Below are 22,998 nucleotides of genomic sequence, written 5' to 3'. Positions count from 1 at the left end.
CCCTGCTACTGATGACAGTAGTGGGAAACCGTAAACCAGAGTTGGAAGAGAAGCAGGTGTAAGGCGAACTTAGGGTTGTATGAGTCTGCAGAGGGAGGAAGGAGTGAGGCCATGGAGGGACGAGCAAGGACTTTTAAATTGATTCGGTGTGGAATGAGGAGCCAATGTCATTTGGCAAGAATAGTGTGATAAGTGAGCGGGACTTTATGTGGGATAGGCTAGAAATGGCAAAGTTCTGGATGAGTTGGAATTTTTGTTAGGTGGAGCTTGGAAGGCCAGCGAAGAGGGCAATCGAAAAGCAGGCATTTCAAGTCCCTAGTCAACAAAGCAATGAATCAGGGTTCCAGTGGCAGTGGGATGAGGGAGGGGTACAGACAGGAGGTTTTTTGGAGGTGGAAGTAGGTAGTCTTGGATGGAATGCATCAACTGAGAACAGGGCCCAACAAGATAGCAAGGTGTGTACTATGGTGTTGAGCTTCAGTGGACATCCAGAAAGAGGGATGGAATCAGTGGCTCAGGCACAGTGTTTCTGGTGGGGGCCAAATAGGATAGCTTTGACCTGGCCAACATTGAGATGCAGAAAGCTGAATTCTGTAAAAGTCAGTGCAGGTTTATTCTATTACATGTCAGGTGTTGAAATTTACATTCACCACCAGAAGGAAGCCATATCATTTGCATTTAAATTATCATCTTCTATGGCAATCAAGTCTAGATTCCACAGCTTAGTGTATACTGCAAGACAAATCAATTAGAATTTTTGTTCTAAGATTGGCAAACATCATTAGAGTGAAACTAGTCGAGTCTGACATTCAAACTTGTGTTTCTCAGTTAAGATGTTAGCTAGCTTTATGTGAGTTCTTTCAATGATGGTAGGACAAAATGCTCACACACAAATTTTCACTCATTCAAAGTTTAATCCTTCAAATTAGGTGAAGTACTTACTGACGTAATAAAACTCACTACGCACTTGGTTTGAGCATAAAGCAAGGCTTTAATCAACTTGTTTCAGAATATGGAGGTCTAGTTGTACTTCACTAGTTCCTTGTCTTATAAAATGTCCTTGGCAAGCTGGGGCCGACGCCCGAGTATTTATACTCCTTGGACGGCGCCACCAGCTGGCCGTCCAGCATTATTTCACGAGTAGTTTCTTGATGAATGATGAGATTTATAACACTTACAAATCCAGCGCACCTGACTTGGGGAAATGAGGTCTGTCGAGTATACAACCCTTGTGCTCAAACGTCCTAGGCCGAATCCAAACTCCCATGAGCCACCTTTTTATACATTTCTGAGCTACGTTCCTTATTAAAATATCCATATATGGTAAACTACACTGACTTCTAACTGCATAGTAATGACTAATGGGTGATCTACAGTACTTCTATTGATTGACATGGATGATAATCTCATTCCACCATGCTATTTATTTTTCCATTTCCTCAGCCCTCACCTTCCCAAGGTCGCCCGATCACCTTCAATTACGTATCAATGGGCTAGTGTTGACTGGTACCATGTGTGGTTTCTTTATCAGAGTTTTAAACAGGATAAGCAGAGGCCCACTCAAGTATTTCAGTACAGAAAGCAAATCAGCGGGATTCTCTGCTGTTCTTTAAACTACATATTAACTCTTTTCTACCCATGTCTCCTAACAAGGAGTGCCATAATTTTACCCAAGACAATAAATTTCAATGCAGATCCGTGAGGGAGATTTCTGCTGTTCGCTATTTAGAACAAAATTGTAAACATGTGCATAAAGAATGTTTATGATTTTGCTTAAAAAATAGCAAAAGGCACAATCCCTTGCCTTCTGCACTTAAGCTGAAACTAATTGCAGCACTATAACTCTGAGCTCTACATGTAATTTTCTGTTTACTATCAACACTTGGTGTGATACCCAAAGAAACAACATGCGGTAAAATTTCTTCTGATCGTCCAATTGGTATTTCTTTTAGAACATTATTATAATTTCACTTGATTCAGCAAACAAAGGAAATCTTCCCACAACGTGACCAGAAAAAAACCTTCCCCTATGGTCTGTCGATCTCTCTCTCTGGGTACATTATGAAAATGTTTTTGCAGTATATAAGACGACCAAAAGTATTCATGCTATGAAACGACATTGGCAATTGCAGCTAAATGCACATAGGAAATAATAATGAACATATGCTACAAATGACAAAACATGTCACCAGATGCTGCACTATAATAACCATGTAATATTTCAATAAGTATGTGGAATGGCCTGAGCTTTTTATATGTGCATTTTTTTTTCCACCTGTTTTGATGGTCAGGAAAATTGTGGGCAAGCGAGTGTAGAGGCAGAATACCCCAGCCAAGCATGTGCAACTCTGATCCAAAGTAACTTTGTACACTAACATTTCATGTAAATGTATTGCTGGATCCTTAACTCATTCCCCCCCGGTTGTATTATTAAATCAAGGCAATCTCATGCATGTAATTCAATTATGCACGCTCCATCGAGGCACAGTCTCTCTAACCCATGTCATTATCTGCAGGTCTCTGCTCTCCCATAGTTTATTTTTAATTGCAAGTGGAGATGCACAATAATAAGGTTTATGTTCAGGTGGATTCAAGTATTGTTTAACTTGGTACCACACTGTTAACCCTGCTGGCAAATTAATTCAGAAGTCACTGAGATTAATTCATTTGAGGGCTGTAAGTTGGAAAACATCGTGGAAAAGAAGAGTCTACACCTGAAACGTTAACTTACCTGTTCTTTCCACAGATGCTGCCTGACCTTCTGAGAATTTTTTGTTCTTGTTTCAGATTTCCAGCATCTGCAGTTTTTTGGAAAAGAAAATGGCTCAATTATCAAACTGTACTCATTAAGAAAATATTGATACAATAAATAAAGCTTCTATGATTTCATTCAAATACCCCCACCCACTCAGAATGTTACCTCAAATCATAAGTTTTGTACAGGAATGTTGAGCTTGCAAGCCAAAACTTCATTATGACCTTTAAATAAAAACAGAAAATGCTGGAAATACTCAGCAGGTCAGGCAGCATCTGTGGAGAGTGAAACAGAGTTAACGTTCCAGTTCTGACGAAAGGTCATTGACCTGAAACGTTACTGTTTCTCTCTCCACAGATGTTGCCTGACCTGCTGAGCAGTATTCCCTGTAAGGTGCGCGCGGCTGCTCCAAGGAAGCCGTGCAGCCGGCTTGCCGGCATTTCAATGTAAAAACCACGCATGCGCGGTATTTTGAAGGGGCCGTGCAGGGCCAAAAAAAATTACAGGGAACATAGCTGCTGAGTATTTCCAGCATTTTCTGTTTTTATTTCCGATTTCCAGCAGCTGCAGAATGTTGCTTTTGTTTTTCATGTGACCTTTTTATTTATTTGTTTTTGTTCTTTTCATTGCTCAATAATATCAAGGATATTGATGTTGCAAAACAGAACGCTTTTCTATTTTAGACACTCGATGGGTAATTATGAAGTCAATGGAAAGTAAAATCGGGCGGCGTGTGAAATGGCAGCCGATCTGATCACATCAGTTTTCTGCCGGGCGGGTTATATCAAAATTACCCCCCAGTGCCAGGTTAAAATGCTCCCACATCATGAGCACCATGGAAGGATGCAGAGTAAATCCTCCTGTCCTCCAACAGTGCACTTAAATTTGACTTTGGGAGATCATCCCATGCTGCCCAATGTGATTTTTGTTTCCAATTCCCACACATACCGTTTGTAAGTGCTCTCTGAGCTTGTCAATTTAGTGTCGCATTTGTGTTCAATTCAGGGCACTTTGACACTGCAAACCTTTGCCCTTAAGGGACTCTGCAAAGACTGGCTGATTTCACTTTACTTGGGACTCTTGTCAGAATGAGAGAAAACATTGATCCTATTATCTTGGGCTGAATTGAAACCCAGATGTCAAAGGACCAAGTGCAAATCCATGACACAGCTCAGTTTCTCAACACTTTTTTTTAGCAAATAAATTGACTTGGATCCAAGAGATATAAGGCCACCTTCAAGTTACAAGAACAACCTGAAAAACGGTTTTGGCAACCTTGCTACCAGGTTGAAGGAGAGGGGACCGAGGATCTGTTTCATATCTGCAATGTTGCTTTTGAATGCAATGAAATGTGAAGCAGAAATGGTATCATAGCAGAATGTAAGAAATCACACAACACCAGGTTATAGTCCAACAGCTTTATTTGAAATCACAAGCTTTCGGAGCGCTGCTCCTTCTTCAGGTGAAGTGGAGAAATGCATAAAGACACAGCTTATATAGTCAGAGAATCATGTCAGATGTTTACAGGTAACCTTTCCAACTGCCATTTATCGCACCTCGGCAGAGAGATAATCACAGCAGTCAAAGGTGTGAATGGTGTCCAAACAGGTCAGTCAGGGAAACATTACATCAAAGAACAATGAGGTGGGGTCACAAGGGGTCATTGACACGGGACACAACCAACAGAGTACCCTTCGTCGTCCAGTACTTCCCCGGAGCGGAGAAACTACGCCATGTTCTTCGCAGCCTTCAACATGTCATCGATGACGACGAACACCTCGCTAAGGCCATCCCCACGCCTCCACTACTCGCTTTCAAACAGCCGCCTAACCTCAAACAGACCATCGTTCGCAGCAAATTACCCAGCTTCCAGGAGAACAGCGACCACGACACCACACAACCCTGCCACAGCAACCTCTGCAAGACATGCCAGATCATCAACACAGATACCATCATCACACGTGAGGACGCCACCCACCAGGTACATGGTACATACTCATGTGACTCGGCCAACGTTGTCTACCTCATACGTTGCAGGAAAGGATGCCCCGGAGCATGGTACATCGGCGAGACCATGCAGACACTGCGACAACGGATGAACGGACACCGCGCAACAATCACCAGGCAGGAGTGTCCCCTCCCAGTCGGGGAACACTTCAGCAGTCAAGGACATTCAGCCTCCGATCTTCGGGTAAGCATTCTCCAAGGTGGCCTTCGAGACACACGACAACGCAAAATCGTCGAGCAGAAACTGATAGCCAAGTTCCGCACCCATGAGGACGGCCTTAACCGAGATCTTGGGTTCATGTCACGCTACATGTAACCCCACCTGATGCAGGGTCATCCAGACTCGAGTCGACATTGGCTTGTTCTCTCTACACAGATGCGGCCGGACCTGCTGTGATTTCCAGCCAAAAAAAATGTTTTTTGTCTGTTTTTTTGTTTTTCATACAGACCCCAGCATCTGCAATATTTGACCCCTTGTGACCCCACCTCATTGTTCTTTGATGTAATGTTTCCCTGACTGACCTGTTTGGACACCATTCACACCTTTGACTGCTGTGATTATCTCTCTGCCGAGGTGCGATAAATGGCAGTTGGAAAGGTTACCTGTAAACATCTGACATGATTCTCTGACTATATAAGCTGTGTCTTTATGCATTTCTCCACTTCACCTGAAGAAGGAGCAGCGCTCCGAAAGCTTGTGATTTCAAATAAAGCTGTTGGACTATAACCTGGTGTTGTGTGATTTCTTACATTTGTCCACCCCAGTCCAACTCCGGCATCTCCACACCATGGCTACTATCGACACCACAAACTGCCGGCTCAAAGTGGAGAGGATCTCCAAGAAGATCGCGCATATCGACACAGACATCAAGTTTCTACAGAGATGCAAGAAAGCAGACAAGATCCCGAAAGGACTACAGATCACTAACCCACTCAAGTCGACCTACAACACAGACTACGCTGAGAGACTCTGCCGTCGTACATCTCGCACACTCCTCAACCATCTCGTACACCAGCTCTACAGCAGACGCCGCAACCTCGAAACCGAGATGGAGTCCATGTTCTCAGCCTGTGCTCAGGACGCAGCAGACCAGCTACGAGACACCGCCAAACAAACAAGGCAACGGAACTACGCTACCTACATGCACACCAAGAACAGGAAGCTTGAGAAACTTGGCATCACCAGCAGCAGCAACCAAGCCTCCCCCGGTACCACGGTTGAAACCACAGGGAAATCCATCGTCAACCTGTCCGACCACACCCTTCAACCAGACGAAATTGAAGTTCTCAGCCGAGGTCTCAATTTCTGCCCCACCACCAAAATGGACCCCATCGGTCTCGCGGCAGACACAGAGGAATTCATCAGGAGAATGAGGCTCCGGGAATTCTTCCACAAATCCCAAGATGTCAGCAGCGAACCCAATGAGACAATCAATGATCCGGAACAGCAGACAGAGGGATCCGCAGTGCAGCGACCGAAGAAGAAAGAGTCAAATTGGACCCCTCCGGAGGGTCGCTGCCCTAAGCTTGACATGTATGCTCAAGCTGTCAGGAGATGCATCAATGCCAGATTCATCAGCCGCACTCACAAGACAGTCCAGAATGTCACCCGAGCACAACGCAACGCCATCCACGCTCTCAAGACCAACCGCAACATCGTCATCAAACCAGCAGACAAAGGAGGTGCCATCGTCATACAGAACAGAACGGACTATTGCAAAGAAGTATACCGACAACTGGACAACCAGGAACACTACAGACAGTTACCCGCAGATCCGACCAAAGAACACACCCGCCAACTCAACAGACTGATCAAAACCTTCGATCCAGACCTTCAAAGCATCCTACATGCTCTCATCCCACGTACTCCCCGCGTGGGTGACTTCTACTGCCTCCCAAAGATACACAAAGCCAACACACCCGGACGTCCTATCGCATCAGGCAACGGAACCCTGTGTGAGAACCTCTCTGGATATGTCGAGGGCATCCTGAAACCCATCGTACAGGGAACCCCCAGCTTCTGTCGCGACACTACAGACTTCTTACAGAAGCTCAGCACCCACGGACCAGTTGAACCAGGAACACTCCTCGCCACGATGGACGTCTCGGCACTCTACACCAGTATCCCCCACGATGACGGCATCGCTGCGACAGCCTCAGTACTCAACACCAACAACAGCCAATCTCCAGATGCCATCCTACAACTCATCCGCTTCATCCTTGACCACAATGTCTTCACCTTCGACAACCAGTTCTTTACCCAAACACACGGAACAGCCATGGGGACCAAATTCGCACCCCAATACGCAAACATCTTCATGCACAAGTTCGAGCAAGACTTCTTCGCTGCACAGGATCTCCAACCAACGCTATACACCAGATACATCGACGACATTTTCTTCCTATGGACCCACGGCGAAGAATCACTGAAAAGACTACACGATAACATCAACAAGTTCCATCCCACCATCAAACTCACCATGGACTACTCCTCAGAATCAGTCTCATTCCTGGACACATGAATCTCCATCAAAGACGGACACCTCAGCACTTCACTCTACCGCAAGCCCACGGACAACCTCACGATGCTTCACTTCTCCAGCTTCCACCCTAACCACGTTAAAGAAGCCATCCCCTATGGACAAGCCCTGCGAATACACAGGATCTGCTCAGACGAGGAGGAACGTGATGGACACCTACAGACACTGAAAGACGCCCTTGTAAGAACGGGATATGACGCTCGACTCGTCGATCGACAGTTCCGACGGGCCACAGCGAAAAATCGCATAGACCTCCTCAGAAGACAAACATGGGACACAACCAACAGAGTACCCTTCGTCGTCCAGTACTTCCCCGGAGCGGAGAAACTACGCCATGTTCTTCGCAGCCTTCAACATGTCATCGATGACGACGAACACCTCGCTAAGGCCATCCCCACGCCTCCACTACTCGCTTTCAAACAGCCGCCTAACCTCAAACAGACCATCGTTCGCAGCAAATTACCCAGCTTCCAGGAGAACAGCGACCACGACACCACACAACCCTGCCACAGCAACCTCTGCAAGACATGCCAGATCATCAACACAGATACCATCATCACACGTGAGGACGCCACCCACCAGGTACATGGTACATACTCATGTGACTCGGCCAACGTTGTCTACCTCATACGTTGCAGGAAAGGATGCCCCGGAGCATGGTACATCGGCGAGACCATGCAGACACTGCGACAACGGATGAACGGACACCGCGCAACAATCACCAGGCAGGAGTGTCCCCTCCCAGTCGGGGAACACTTCAGCAGTCAAGGACATTCAGCCTCCGATCTTCGGGTAAGCATTCTCCAAGGTGGCCTTCGAGACACACGACAACGCAAAATCGTCGAGCAGAAACTGATAGCCAAGTTCCGCACCCATGAGGACGGCCTTAACCGAGATCTTGGGTTCATGTCACGCTACATGTAACCCCACCTGATGCAGGGTCATCCAGACTCGAGTCGACATTGGCTTGTTCTCTCTACACAGATGCGGCCGGACCTGCTGTGATTTCCAGCCAAAAAAAATGTTTTTTGTCTGTTTTTTTGTTTTTCATACAGACCCCAGCATCTGCAATATTTGACCCCTTGTGACCCCACCTCATTGTTCTTTGATGTAATGTTTCCCTGACTGACCTGTTTGGACACCATTCACACCTTTGACTGCTGTGATTATCTCTCTGCTGAGGTGCGATAAATGGCAGTTGGAAAGGTTACCTGTAAACATCTGACATGATTCTCTGACTATATAAGCTGTGTCTTTATGCATTTCTCCACTTCACCTGAAGAAGGAGCAGCGCTCCGAAAGCTTGTGATTTCAAATAAAGCTGTTGGACTATAACCTGGTGTTGTGTGATTTCTTACATTTGTCCACCCCAGTCCAACTCCGGCATCTCCACACCATCATAGCAGAAGTGTAATTGCCTCTGCAGTTTGGTTCTTTGATCTATTTTTATTTTACCACATTGCGCAGGAACACATTTTTAGAAGAAAAAATGCAAAAATAAAATTATCTGAAAACAGTACTATAAATATGTTTAAAGCTGCAAAACACATGGTGAATCTGAGTAGCTAAATGCTTTTGTGTCATCACAAGATCACTAGAGACTTAGGGATGAGGAGGGCCATTCAGCCCATCTTAATTCATCTATGTGGAATGACCCTACACTCCCGCCCCCCCGTTGCTGCATCCAACTGCTTCTCAAATGATTCCAGAATCTTTACTTCCACCATTCTCCCCGCAAGTACATTTCAAATGTTGATCACTCTGCATGAAAAAGAACATCCTGATATTAATTCTAAAATAACCTTTTTCAGGTTTGAACCTTTGTCCAACTCACACTGCTCAATTTAAAGTAGTATTCTGGATTTACCCTTTCCATATGTTTACTATCTTATACACCTGTATAAGATCACTTATTTCTAGGTTGAAAAGTGCAAGTCACTTCAGTATTTCATTTTAACTCAGATCCCTGACACTAGTGGTCACTCTTGTGGTTCTTCTCTGCACTGCCTCCAGCATTTGAATGACTTCCTTATTTCCCAGGGCTAGAAATAGACACAGTACTCAGTCTGACCAGAGCACTGTACAGTTCTATCACAGCTAGGGGGAAGATTCACACATGGGCCAATGGGGCCCAGCCAAATATTGGGGCTCCCACTGCATTTGTATAGCATCTTCTATGTCCTCAGGATGTCCCGATGCATTTTACAGTCAACAATTAGTTTTGAAGTGTAGTCATTGTTGTTTTGTAGGCAAACGCAGCAGCTGATTTGTATACAGCAATGTGGCCCAAACATCAATGAGTCAATGACTAGTTCATTGCTTTTTTTTGATGGTGTTGGTTGAGGGATAAATGTTGCCCCATTTGGAAAAATTCCCACTCTCCTCTTCAAAAAGCGCCATGGGATTTTGTTTACATTCACCTGATGGGGCAGCATTGGTTGAACATCGCATCTGAAAGATAGCACCTTTGTCAGTGCAGTGCTCTTTCAGTACTGCACTGAAGTGTCAGTCTAGATTATGTGCTTAAGCCCATGAGAGTTGCTTGAACCCACAATCTTGCAACTCCAAGGCAAGAGTGCTACTACTGACACAACCTTTTTCTAACCTACTGATACTTCCCCTCTGTCGATTGACTCCTTCACAGTGATTATCAGTATCTCACAAATCTCTTTGATAGTCATTTTTAACACTCTGGGATTAATACTATCTAACTCTGGGGATTTATATGTTTTAAATCCTTTCAGCTTGTCTAGATCTTCAATCTCCTTTATATTGAAGTCCTAAATTTTGCCTTAGTTCTCTTTTTTGGGGAGCGCGCATACTGTTCATGCCTCCTCTCATGAATAGTTTGAGAAAGTAACCATTCAGAATATGTATTATTTCAAGCTAACAACGACAAAGACAACTTGTACTTAATATAACACCCTTAATGTAGAAAAACATCCCAAGGTGCTTCACAGAGGTGTACTCATACAAAAATTGATGATGAGCGATATGACGCGAGTGTCTAAAAGCTTGGTCAAAGAGATCGCTTTTAAAGAGGATCATAAGGAAGGGGAAGGAGGTGGAGAGGCGGAAGGGTTTCGGGAGGTAATTCTAGAGCAGAGGCCTAAACAGCTGAAGACATGCCCGTCATGGTGGGGAGTAGGAGCACTAGAGGCCAGAGTCAGAGGAACACAGAGCTCTGGGGGATTTGTAGGGCTGGAGGAGGTTACTCAGATTGAAGGGACAAGGCCATGAAGGCATTTAAACACCATTTAAGCAGGATGAGAATTTTAAATTGGAGGAATTGGGGTATCGAGAGCCAATGTAGGTCAGCAGGACAGGATTGATGTATAAGCGAGACTTGGCGTGGAATCGGACATGGGCAGCAGAGTTTTGGATGAGCTGAAGTTTTTATTCCACTCAGTTTTAATTTGTTTGTTGGTCCATTTAAGGTCACACTTGTTTAGTCTGACCTTGATGAGCTTACATATGTATTTATCCTGTATGTTCAGCATTATTTTTTAAAGGTGTTTCATTTGTCTTCAAAATATTGACAGTCTTCTTCAGTTCATCTGTTGTAATTCTTCTCTCATTTCTCTGAACAGCATGACCTTTGCAAAGGCTGGGCCTTTGTAACTGAGATTTATTTTTCAGGAACCGTTACTATGATGCTTTGTTCTTGTGGGACCCTTTTTACAGTAATACTGAAAGGAAAATAAATACATTTGTCATTAATCAAGCAGATACATTCTTAAAGAGGAAATCTCTTCATCTGGTCACCTATTAAAAACAAAACTGTTAAACAAAAAGATGTTAAAGTTGTTTTTATTTTTTGTCTATCTTTGATTTTCTAATTGAATAGTTTGTATATGGTGAGTCTTGATGATAACATTGGAGACATGTTTGAAAGGAATTATTTAACCCATCAGTGTGATGGGCTGAATTAGCTTCAATGGACATTGTTGTTACAGTAAAGTATTCAACAATCTTGTGTGTATTAATTTATAACCCTCAGACTGTCCGAGTTAATAATTCCTCTCAGTCAATTCTCCTCAGACACTGGCAGTACTTGCAATTCATTTTTAAACAAATAACATCAACAAAAACTAGTCAGGAAAACAAATAGATGTTACTTTAAGTGACTAACATGCTGATAGTTCAACATGGTATGCAGTGGAGCAGTATCGCATTCATCATTCTACACCACTGGGCACTGGATGTAAATGTAAGTTTGTGAAGTAAAGTCATATTAAATGAGTTTGTGGAGATTCCCTCTATTCTGCATTTCTAGCAAAATTGTAGAAGGATTTCAACGTACTTGGATTTGACTGGATACACCAGTGAAAATCTTCTCCAATGCATTTAAAATGTCAGTACACATGGCCTGGAGTTTGCGGTCAGTGGCGAAGCGATGGCGATCGCTGCTGACCTCGAAGAAAGCTGCCCACAAAGATCTCGTGATCTCTGTGACGAAAACTTTAGCTTTCTCGACCTTAATTTGATTGTAGCGCTGTCAAACGGGGATCTCCAGCGTACGTTAGCAGTGATGCCATCAAACTGCTTAAGTAGCCAGTCACATTGAAGAATTCTTACAGACAGCAAAGCACTGATTATCAATCAGATTTTACAGAGAGCGAAATAAAGATTGAGACATACACTAGGGTGGATAGCTCTTTGTCGGCCGGCACGGACAAGATGGGCCAAATGGCCTCCTTCTGTGCTGTAAATTTCTATGATTCTATGATACACATTGGGTTAAGGTAGAAGCTGAAATATGAAATATCATATCTATGAAATATCATAAACAAACTTTAAAATATTTTTTATTTTAAAAATCTAGTAATTTTTTATCTAATGGAGAAATTTGACTTTCCACAAATATAAAATTATTTTTTCAGGGCCAGAACGTTCAGCAGTTAATACGCCATTAAAACCAGAGTTAGACCTATTTCAACAAGACTTAGTTTTTTATGGGGTGTTTAACAACGATATTAGAGCAGAAAAAGGGAAGTTTTCATCAGTTCAAATGATTTCACTGATTGCCGGCTATGGGGAGCTCCACAGCACAGCCTGTCATGGAGCAATGAATGGCAGACCGCAACTTCAGGAGTTCCACATTTATCAGCGCATGCACTAAATCCTGAAGTTAAGGTCAGCTTCAAAATCAAAATCCGGGCCCTCGGAGCAATTCTACCCTGTACAGTCTCCACTGCATATAGAGTGTGTTTGTGCCAACACGATTTGCCCGCTATACACAGTGGATGATAAAACCATCTGAATGAAGCTGCCTGAAGTCTCCACTTTCCGACTACCCCCTGTAGTTGTTGACAGTGCAAACAGCTGATTGAAGCTTCCTGAAGACCTCACTTTACCTGAAATCGGCGGAGCTTTTAAATCGGTAAGTACTGAACTGCACAAAATAGCTGATGCGCTTAATACATTTTAAGCGGCACTGTTGTAATTATCGCCGATGACATAGTGGTTAGCACTGTTGCCTCACAGCGCCAGAGACCCGGGTTCGAATCCGGCCTCGGGCGACTGTCTGTGTGGAGTTTGCACATTCTCTCCGTGTTTGCGTGGGTTTCCTCCGGGTGCTCCGGTTTCCTCCCACAGTCCAAAGATGTGCGGGTTAGGTTGATTTGGCTATGATAAATTGATCCTTAGTGTTAGGGGGATTAAATACGTGGGGTTACGGGGATAGGGTGGGATATGTGTCGGTGCAGGCTCGATGGGCCGAAATGGCCTCTATCTGCACTGTGGGGTTTCTGTGATTCTGTGATTTGCACAATATGGGCAGCTGTCCATGATGGGCGCAAACGGTGTAAGTGGCGGGGACTGACCTGAGTTCTAAAGCTTTACCATGCCAGCAGAACAAGAGAATTAGCAGAATGGAATTGCTTCCCCATGGGGAAATTTGAGGCCAGGTTACCCTGATCATTTTTGGACATCTCCAAGCAACAACAATAAAAGCTGTTTTTGCAGAGGCCTGATAGAGGGAGAATGGCAATAAAAGACCTTAAATGGAGATAGGAATTCAACACAGTTTCAGTGACAGACATAGGAAATTGTTGTAACAGAATATGTTTATAAGATTTATCAGAAATTATTCTCATGGGTGGAACTTGAAATTGTTTTGCATTTGAAGAGTTTGTTTTAATTGGTTGTGATGTGAAATTATCATTACAGTATACCTGGATAATGAAGGAACAATGGGGACCTACATTCCAATATAACTCCTGTGTAAATGTGTTCTTTATTTTTTTTACCCACAGATACTCCAGTATCTTCCATGCCTGCATGGAGTAACGAGACAATTAGAAACTCTTGGATTATTATTGGATTACTTCCACTTTTAACTGTAACATTGATTGTATTCACTCTTGTCATTCGAAAATTGCATCAAAGGAAAGCAAGTACACCATTTAAATCTACAGGTGATGGTAAAATGTTTGAATTTCTACTGATGAGCCTTAAGTGCATTTTAAAACTAAATTAGAAACAGCACCAACAATCAGATTGGAAAATAACTTAATTCAAATCTTGAAGTCAGAAATATTTTTAAGTGCTATCATTTTAAAATATTCAAATTTAATAAAGATTAGATATAAGAATAGATCTACTAGAGCCGCTTCTTTGCTTGGAGACTAAGTTTGAAGTATTGCATTACTGAAACCACTTTTTGTTTGGTATATCTGATGCACAAACGTCTACAATGTTGCAATAAAAGTGAACTGTACAGTACATAATCAGAAAGTTGATCTTGATCTTAGTTGGATCAAACTATTGGCACCATCTAACATATTAGATACTAGTATTGCAATTTTAGAAATTGCTGAGTTTATATAAGAGTTTTTATATGTCAAACATGAAAAACTTATGATTTTTCTTACCTAATTTTGTCAAATAAAGAAATGTGCAATGGAAGATAATAATCATCACCATAAAGATTAAACGAGTAACTAATAGATCTTGACGGTGGCATAGTGGTTAGCACTGTTGCCTCACAGCGCCAGGGACCTGGGTTCGAATCCGGCCTCGGGTGACTGTGTGGAGTTTGCACATTCTCCCCGTGTTTATGTGGGTTTTCTCCAGGTGCTCCGGTTTCCTCCCACAGTCCAAAGATGTGCGGGTTAGGTTAATTGGCTATGATAAATTGACCCTTAGTGTTAGGGGGATTAAATACGTGGGGTTATGGGGATAGGGTGGGATATGTGTTGGTGTAGGGGTTACAGGGATCGGGTGGGATATGTGTCGGTGCAGGCTCGATGGGCCGAAATGGCCTCTATCTGCACTGTGGGGTTTCTGTGATTCTGTGAATTAAATTATCATCACTGTCCTGTTACAGTGATACAAAATTATGACATGTTCCCACGTCAATGGCACTGTGACTTTTTTTCTTACATACAAAAAAGAGGGGGCAGAAAAAGACCAGTTAGTGCATTAAGCTTATTTCATACATTCAATTTGCAAGTAAGCATCATGACATTCAATGCTCTGGCACCACCAGTGGTCATGTAATTATCTAAGAGAGGAAAAATATAAGATTTAAAAAAAAACTAGGCCAATTCTAACCATCCTCTGCTATTTACATTCTTTCCGGCAGGGGCTTGATGGGCCAAATGGCCTCCTTCTGTGCTGTACCATTCTATGGTTCTATAATTCAGAGAAAATAGAATTGCAGAAGATAATATTGACCATGAGGCACATCATCCAGCATCCCACCTCCCTTTTGTACATAGTGATAACAGCCTCCTCCAGAAACTAGTCCAACTCCATTTTGAATGTTATCAGCGAATTCTCACTCACTGCACAAGCTGGCAATTTAATTCAAAGGTCTATGATCCACTGCGAAAAGAAAAAACCTCCTGACATCTAACCTAGTTCTATGTTTACGTAACTTATACACATTTCCCCTCATTCTCCCTAACCTATCTAATTCAAATAATCATGTAGACATGGCCTAGTCCTGTCATCATTTTAAATATTTCAATCAAAGTTTACGTTTTTCTAAAGTAAAGAGACCCAACTCTCTGAGCCTATCTCGATTAAATAAGGATTTTTACATAAGACATAAGAAATAGGAGCAGGAGTAGGCCATACGGCCCCTCGGGCCTGCTCCGCCATTCAATACGATCATGGCTGATCTGAATCTAGACTCACATCCACTTCCCTGCCCTCTCCCCGTAACCCCGAATTCTCTTATCTGCTAGGAAAATGTCTATCTCCATTTAAAATTTATTTAATGTTGCAGCTTCCACAGCTCTCTGGGGTAGCAAATTCCATAGATTTACTACCCTCTGAGTGAAGAAGTTTCTCCTCATCTCAGTTTTGAAAGGGCAGCCCCTTATTCTAAGATTATGCCCCCTAGTTCTAATTTCACCCATCAGTGAAAACATCCTCACCGCATCCACCCGATAAAGCCCCCTCACAATCTTATATGTTTCGATAAGATCGCCTCTCATTCTTCTGAATTCCAATGAGTAGAGTCCCAACCTACTCAACCTTTCCTCATACGTCAACCCCCTCATCTCTGGAATCAACCGAGTGAACCTTCTCTGAACCGCCTCGAGAGCAAGTATATCTTTTCTTAAATATGGAAACCAAAACTGCACGCAGTATTCCAGGTGTGGCCTCACCAATACCCTGTATAACTGCAGCAAGACTTCCCTGTTTTTATACTCCATCCCCCTTGCAATAAAAGCCAAGATTCCATTGGCCTTCCTGATCACCTGCACACTAACTTTTTGTGTTTCATGCACCAGGACCCCCAGATCCCTTTGTACTGTAGCACTTTGCAGTTTCTCTCCATTTAGATAATAACGCTCTTTGATTTTTTCTGCCAAAGTGCATAACCTCACACTTTCCAACATTATATTGCATCTGCCAAATCTCTGCCCACTCACTTAGCCTGTCTATGTCCTTTTGCAGGTTTTTTATGTCCTCCTCACTCACTGCTTTCCCTCCCATCTTTGTATCGTCGGCAAACTTGGATATGTTGCACTCGGTCCCTTCCTCCAAATCGTTAATATAGATTGTAAAGAGTTGGGGTCCCAACACTGACCCCTGTGGAACACCACTAGTTACTGATTGCCAGCCCGAGAACGAACCATTTATCCCAACTCTTTGTTTTCTGTTAGATAGCCAATCTTCCACCCATGCCAGTATATTACCCCCAATCCCATGATTTTTTTATCTTGATCAGTAATCTTTTGTGTGGAACCTTGTCAAATGCCTTTTGGAAGTCCAAATACACTACATCCACTGGTTCCCCTTTATCCACCCTGTATGTTGCATCCTCAAAGAATTCGAGCAAATTTGTCAAACATGACTTCCCCTTCGTAAAACCATGCTGACTCTGTCCTATTAAATTATGTTTATCCAAATGCTCTGTTACTGTTTCCTTAATAATGGACTCCAACATTTTGCCAACCACAGATGTTAGGCTAACTGGTCTATAGTTTCCAGCTTTTTGTCTACTTCCCTTCTTAAATAAGGGTGTTACATTAGCAGTTTTCCAATCTGCCGGGACCTTTCCTGAGTCCAGGGAGTTCTGGAAAATGATCACCAATGCATCCACAATCCCTACCGCCACTTCTCTCAAGACCCTAGGATGTAGGCCATCAGGTCCGGGGGATTTATCCACCTTAAGTCCCATTATTTTACTGAGTACCATCTCCTTAGTGATTTTAATCGTGCTTAGCTCCTCCCCCCCGCCCCCCATTGCCCCCTGTTTGTCCAGTGTTGGGATATTTTTAGTGTCCTCTACTGTAAAGACTGATACAAAATATTTGTTCAGCGTCTTTGCCATCTCCATGTTCCCCACCACTAGTTTCCCGGTCCCATCCTCTAAGGGACCAACGTTCACTTTAGCCACCCTTTTTCTTTTTATATAGCTGTAGAAACTCTTGCTATCTGTTTTTATATTTTTTGCTAGTTTACTTTCATAATCTATCTTCCCTTTCTTAATTAATCTTTTAGTTATTGTTTGCTGGCTTTTAAATGCTTCCCAATCTTCTATCCTCCCACTAGATTTGGCTAATTTATATGCCCTTGTTTTCAGTCGAATACTATCCTTTATTACTTTACTAAGCCACGGATGGCTGTCTTTTCTTTTACTCCCCTTTTTCCTCAGTGGAATATATTTATCTTGAAAGATGTAAAATATCTCCTTGAATGTAGACCACTGCTCTTGTACCGTCTTACACTTTAATCTGTTTTCCCAGTTCACTTTAGTCAATTCTACTCTCATACCTTCATAGTCTCCTTTATTTAAGCTTAGTACGCTGGTTTGAGATCCAACTCTCTCACCCTCAAACTGAATTTGGAATTCAACCTTATTAACCTAGTGGCCCTCTTCTTGACATTCATTGGCTGAATTGTTCGTAACAAGATAGCGTTGTAGGTATTTGCTTGTAGAGTTTCCCAATTTATGTTACATGGTCATTATTTTAATATATCTATTTATTTTAATTTAAATTGCAGGTGTTACATTCGATAGCAATGTCATTGTTTCAAGTTTCAAGGAAAATACTCTGGCTGAAGATGTACAGGAATTCTCTTCTGTAAGGAATCAACAATCAGAACTGTCTGTGGAGTGTGAAGTTTCCAATTGCATGTATCAAGGAAATGAAATGAAGAAATTGATGGCAGGTGCCCAGGGAAATTGTGACTGTGATGCTTCACTTCCTTTACCAGCCACAGAAGAAGGAGCGACAGTTCTTGTCACGACCAAAACTGCCGAATGGTGTGGCTATCAAAAGATGTAGCAATCTCACCAGTAAGAACCGATTAGCAAAACTGTCTGACGAGTAGGCCTTTGCAGAAATGTTACTGAAAGATACCTTAGTGAATCTGAATCTACACTTGAAGAACCAAGTAATAGGAAATTATTGTAAATATAAGCCTGTCTTTTGATACTAATTTGTTGACAAACCTAGTTGATGCAAATTAAAATATTACCTAGTATTTTGGTGTTTGTCATGCTGTAATTTCTATGTTCCTTGAGTCGAAGCACCAAACATACACAAGCCATGAGGGATGGAAGAGGAATTTTTCCAGTACCGCAATACGTTTAAAAAAAATGAAGGTATATGGAACTGCCTTACTGATGTAGTCAGCGGTGTTGTTTTACAATCAGGAGGAAAAATAGATATGCTATGTAGAATATTACATAATATTTTGGTGTTACTCATGCTGTAACTCCTACATTCCTTGAGTAGAAGAATTATCTTTTTTGGTATACCAAGGGTTGAAAATAATGGCCCGGAGTTTGTTCTCAGTGGTGAAGGAACCGTGCTCGCCATTCACCTCACTGACAGTAGTCCACAGACGTTTTGCGAGCTTGTCAGTGCAGATTTCCACTATTCCAGTGTCTGATCCAGCACAGCGCCCTCTATAGGAGATCTGTGGCGGCTGTGAGCAGGGAAACAGCAAAGCTCTTCAACCAATCAGATTGAAGAATCCTAACTGAGCCACGCAGAGTCCAAACCAGGAAGTATAAAGCAGGAAATATAAATTAGATTTAAATCATGTCTAGAAAGTGAAATAAAGATTGGGAAAGACAGATGGGATTAAGGGGGAGAGATATAAAAGAGACAGATAGAAAATCTTTCAAAAACATTTAAATTTTATTTTTTTGTAACTCTCCAACATTAATTTTCTTCTGAGGGAATGAGACTTCACACTTGTAAAATTAATTGTTCAGGGCCAGAGAGGTTGTTCAGCAGTAATTATCACTTATTATGCTATTTAAAAACTCACTCACTCCTGGATGCAAAGCCCTAACTTTTTCCAGCCATTTTCAGTGTAGAACTAGTGGGCAAACACCCCAAGTTCACGCCGTTGCAGTCTATGCCGAGTCTCTTGGCGAATACGGCAACAGTGCACCCTGTGGAGGAGCAGTGTATCTCTGATAGCAACTTCTGGATTTCTGCGTTTAATTGCGCATGTGCAGACGCTGTCAGATTTACCCTGTAATAACAGCGAGCACTGATAGCCTCGCCATTATTATTACAGCAAAATCTGGGACATTATTTGTACCCAATAGGCCTAAGTAGGGAAGAGGGGGAAGGGAAAGAATTATGATTAAAAACTAAGTTAAAACTCTTGCAGTTACAGCTATTTCAGTGTAACAGTCACCATTTTGTGTCTCGAGAACCACATCTGTCAAATCCTCCTGCTTTTACAGTAATTTAAAGTTGTGCACTTTATTTTAGTCCCTACTATAGCATACTATTTTGTTTCATTCATACATTTGGACAGTTACGCTATCTGGAAGTATATTGTTTTACAGAAATAATATTATTAATTTTTATGTTATTAAATGACACATAAGCATTGCAGACACTTCAGTACTTTAAATTATTGCAAAAGCTGATGAGTAGCTGAAAGACACAGTTCTCATGATAACAAAATGGTGCATTACATTGAGGTATCTGTAATGGCAAGGGTCAAAATTCATAGTTTTTGTTATACATCTCCTTCCCACTCTTTGCCTCAATTAGCCATTTGAGAGTTTCAAACATTCTTTAGGTCCAAGGTGTCTGTATCACTAAGATTCAACTGCTAATATAAATATTTATTTATTTATAATGTATTAAAAATCTTACATTTGCTTGCACTTCCTGTTGGCGCCATTTCCCTTATCACATTTTTGTCACACTTTTTGTGTCAACTTTTCCTATTATAAATTCCTATGTCCATATTATAATGAAAAACACCTACATAGACTTGTCACACTGCGCAATTGCATATGGCTCTGGAGCAGCTTTTATTTTGAATTTTCAGCTGAGCTTCCTCTGTTAAAGCCTAAACTGTTTAATTTTTAATCATAATCTCCTACTCACTGGCCCATTCCCTCCCCTCATACTGAGAGGGAATGCGGTTGGAAAACAGGTTAATGTTAGCATTTTTTGTTTTAATTCTCAAAGTCAACCATGTTAATGTTTCCATTCCCAGCAAGCCTAAGTGTGAAATCGCCAACCTGCCTATGCTTCTTCCAGCTGGCTGAACACTAACTTCGCCTGCTACTGTAAACTTGGCCTAAGATATGGCCGCTTCTTTAAAGTGTCTTAGTAGAGCAGAAACTCAAGTGTCAGTTGTGGCTCAGTGGGTAGCACTTTCGCCTCTGAGTCAGAAGGTTGTTGGTTCAAGTCTCACTCCATGGAACTTAAGCATAAAAATCTAGGCTGACATTCCAGTGCAGTACTAAAGGAGTGCTACACTGCTGGAGGGTGCTGTCTTTCGGATGAGACGTTAAACCGAGGTCTGCTCTCTCAGGTGGACATAAAAGATTCCATGGCACTATTTCAAAGAAGAGCAGGAGAGTTATCCCAGTGTCCTGGCCAATATTTATCCCTCAAATAACATAACAGAAACAGGTTATCTGGTTGTTATCACGTTGCTGTTTGTGGGAGCTTGCTGTGCACAGCTTGGCTGCCGCATCTCCTACATTACAACAGTGACTACACTCCAAAAGTACTTCATTGGCTGTAAGATCTCCGGTGGTCGTTTAAGGTGTTATATAAATGCAAGTCTGTCTTTCTTTCAAAAAATGACCACCATCCCCCCCACTGAGCATACAGCCTCCCACCCCATTGAGCTTAAGTTCTGAAATCATTACCACTCGCTCGGTTAGAAATTCTGCAACTGCCCCACTGAGCATAAATTGTATAATTGCCCTCCTCCCATGATCATAAATCCTTCCCCGTAACTGAGTATTAACTGCAGAATCAGACCCCCTCCCCACTGAGAATAAATTCCACAATTCCTGTTACACAAGCAAATCACTGTGGTATTCCAGGTTTCTAAACTGCTGTTAAGTTCCTTTTTTGCCAAGAAATCTTTTTTATTAAAGTTTTATTTTTATATACATAAATTGCTAATTAAAAATGTGAAGTTCTCAGCATTTCAAAATATCTTGTACATATACAGCACCAATTACTGCACAAGAACACAAAGAAGGACTTTGTACTGAGATTGAAGTTTGTTAATCTATGAAAAAAAGTCACTTGATTTTACAGTTGAATGTTTCTGTTTGAGTACAAAAGCAAAATACTGCCTTCCATCCGATCACAGAGCTTCCCTTTTCTTTCCTCCCCGCCCCCTTTCCCTGCACTTGCTTAAAATCTGTTACATCTCTAACTTTTTCCAGTTCTGATGAAAGTTCATCGACTTCAAACGTTAACTTTGTTTCTCTCTCCACAGATGACCTGCTGTGTATTTCTAGCATTTTCTGTTTTTGTTTCTATTCGAGTGTTTTTTTCACCAATAATTGATGGGCAGAAACCAAAATAAGATTATTTAAGGAAAATATTATCCACACCGCTCATTTATTTTCCAGTTTCTTTTCTTCTTTTAGTTGCCTTTGTGACATGCATTATTACCCAGGTAAAGGAGAGGCTGATAATTTCCTCCTGCACTTATGCGAATGATACTCCTGAACTGGGTGATCATGAATGAGCAAATGAGCTGATTTGCCTCAGATTTTTCCTCTTCATGTGCAAGTGGCTCCACTTCCAAATGGAGTCTTTCACAAAATGTCCCAGCTACTTAAGGAAACGTCATTTATTTATAAGCGTGAAACAGCATGAGGGGTGGCAACTGGGAAGATAAATATTAACATCATGTAGTACTTGCTGTAAGTAAACTCCCTAGAAACAATGATTTGGCAATGTGGTTGTAATGTATTTATTAACAATGGTTTGCATTCCGATAGCACACTTCACATAGGTAAGACGTCCCAGAGTTGGGGAATAAAATGGACACTCAGCAAGAGGGAACAGAACAGGCAGAACGAAAATAAGGGGTTTGGTTGAAAAGTCTTTTGTCAGATATTGAAAGCAAAGAGGGAGGAGGTAAAACAGAGATTTTTGCAGAGAGATCCAGAGTGTCTGAAAAACTGGCCACTTATGGAGAACAGGAACTCAACCAATATCAGAGAAGCAAAGAATATAAGCAGGGTCACAAAGGAGGTGACTTAGGTAGCGTGGAATGAGTTCATGGAAGCATTTGAGGTGAAGATAAAGATTTTGAAATTAATTTGTAAGCATTCAAGGTGCCATTGGAATATAGAAACAGGAGTAGGCCATTGAGCCCCTTGAGCCTGCTCCGCCATTCAATGAGATCATGGCTGATCTGCGACCTAACTCCATATACCCGCTTTGGCCCATATCCCTTAATACCTTTGATTAACAGAAAGCTATCAATCTCTGATTTAAAATTAACAATTGATCTAGCTTCAATTGCCATTTGTGGAAGAGTTCCAAACTTCTGCCACCCTTTGTGTGTAGAAGTGTTTCCTAATTTCACTCCTGAAAGGTCTGGCTCTAATTTTTAGACTCTGCCCCCTAGTCCTAGAATCCCCAACCAGTGGAAATAGTTTCTCTCCATGTACCCTATTCTGTTCTCCTTACTATCTTGAAAACTTCGATCAGATCACCCCTTAACCTTCTAAATTATAGGGAATACAACCCTAATTTGTGTAACCTCTCCTCATAACTTAACCCTTGAAGTCCAGGTATCATTCTGGTAAACCTATGTTGCACTCCCTCCAAGGCCAATATATCCTTCCTAAGGTGTGGTGCCCAGAACTGCTCACAGTACTCCAGGTGTGGTCTAACCAGGGTTTTGCAGCACAACTTCTGCCCCCTTGTATTCTAGTCCTCTAGATATAAAGGCCAGCATTCCATTAGATTTTTTGATTATTTTTTG

The 22,998-nt window shown here is 42.1% G+C and overlaps 1 protein-coding gene across 1 annotated transcript; it reads left to right on the top strand.

Annotated features, from left to right (window-relative positions):
• Positions 1-13,531: 13,531 nt before the first annotated feature.
• Positions 13,532-18,246, top strand: LOC147110610 (tumor necrosis factor receptor superfamily member 17-like). Its single transcript, XM_086002246.1, has 2 exons — positions 13,532-13,721; positions 17,770-18,246. Exons 1-2 carry the CDS (start codon positions 13,532-13,534, stop codon positions 18,051-18,053), a joined length of 474 nt encoding a protein of 157 aa, XP_085858372.1. The 3' UTR covers positions 18,054-18,246.
• Positions 18,247-22,998: the final 4,752 nt, after the last annotated feature.

This window comes from Somniosus microcephalus, chromosome 11 (assembly GCF_052327205.1).
Source record: "Somniosus microcephalus isolate GS21.2 chromosome 11, FLI_Smic_1.0, whole genome shotgun sequence".
Lineage (NCBI taxonomy): Eukaryota > Metazoa > Chordata > Chondrichthyes > Squaliformes > Somniosidae > Somniosus > Somniosus microcephalus.
This window is presented reverse-complemented; position numbering and strand designations above follow the sequence as displayed.

Coding starts and splice junctions, on each gene's coding strand:
- LOC147110610 (XM_086002246.1), top strand. CDS start 13,532: ATGTGTTCTTTATTTTTTTTACCCACAGATACTCCAGTATCTTCCATG. Junction 13,722..17,769: donor TACACCATTTAAATCTACAG/GTGATGGTAAAA, acceptor TTTAAATTGCAG/GTGTTACATTCGATAGCAAT.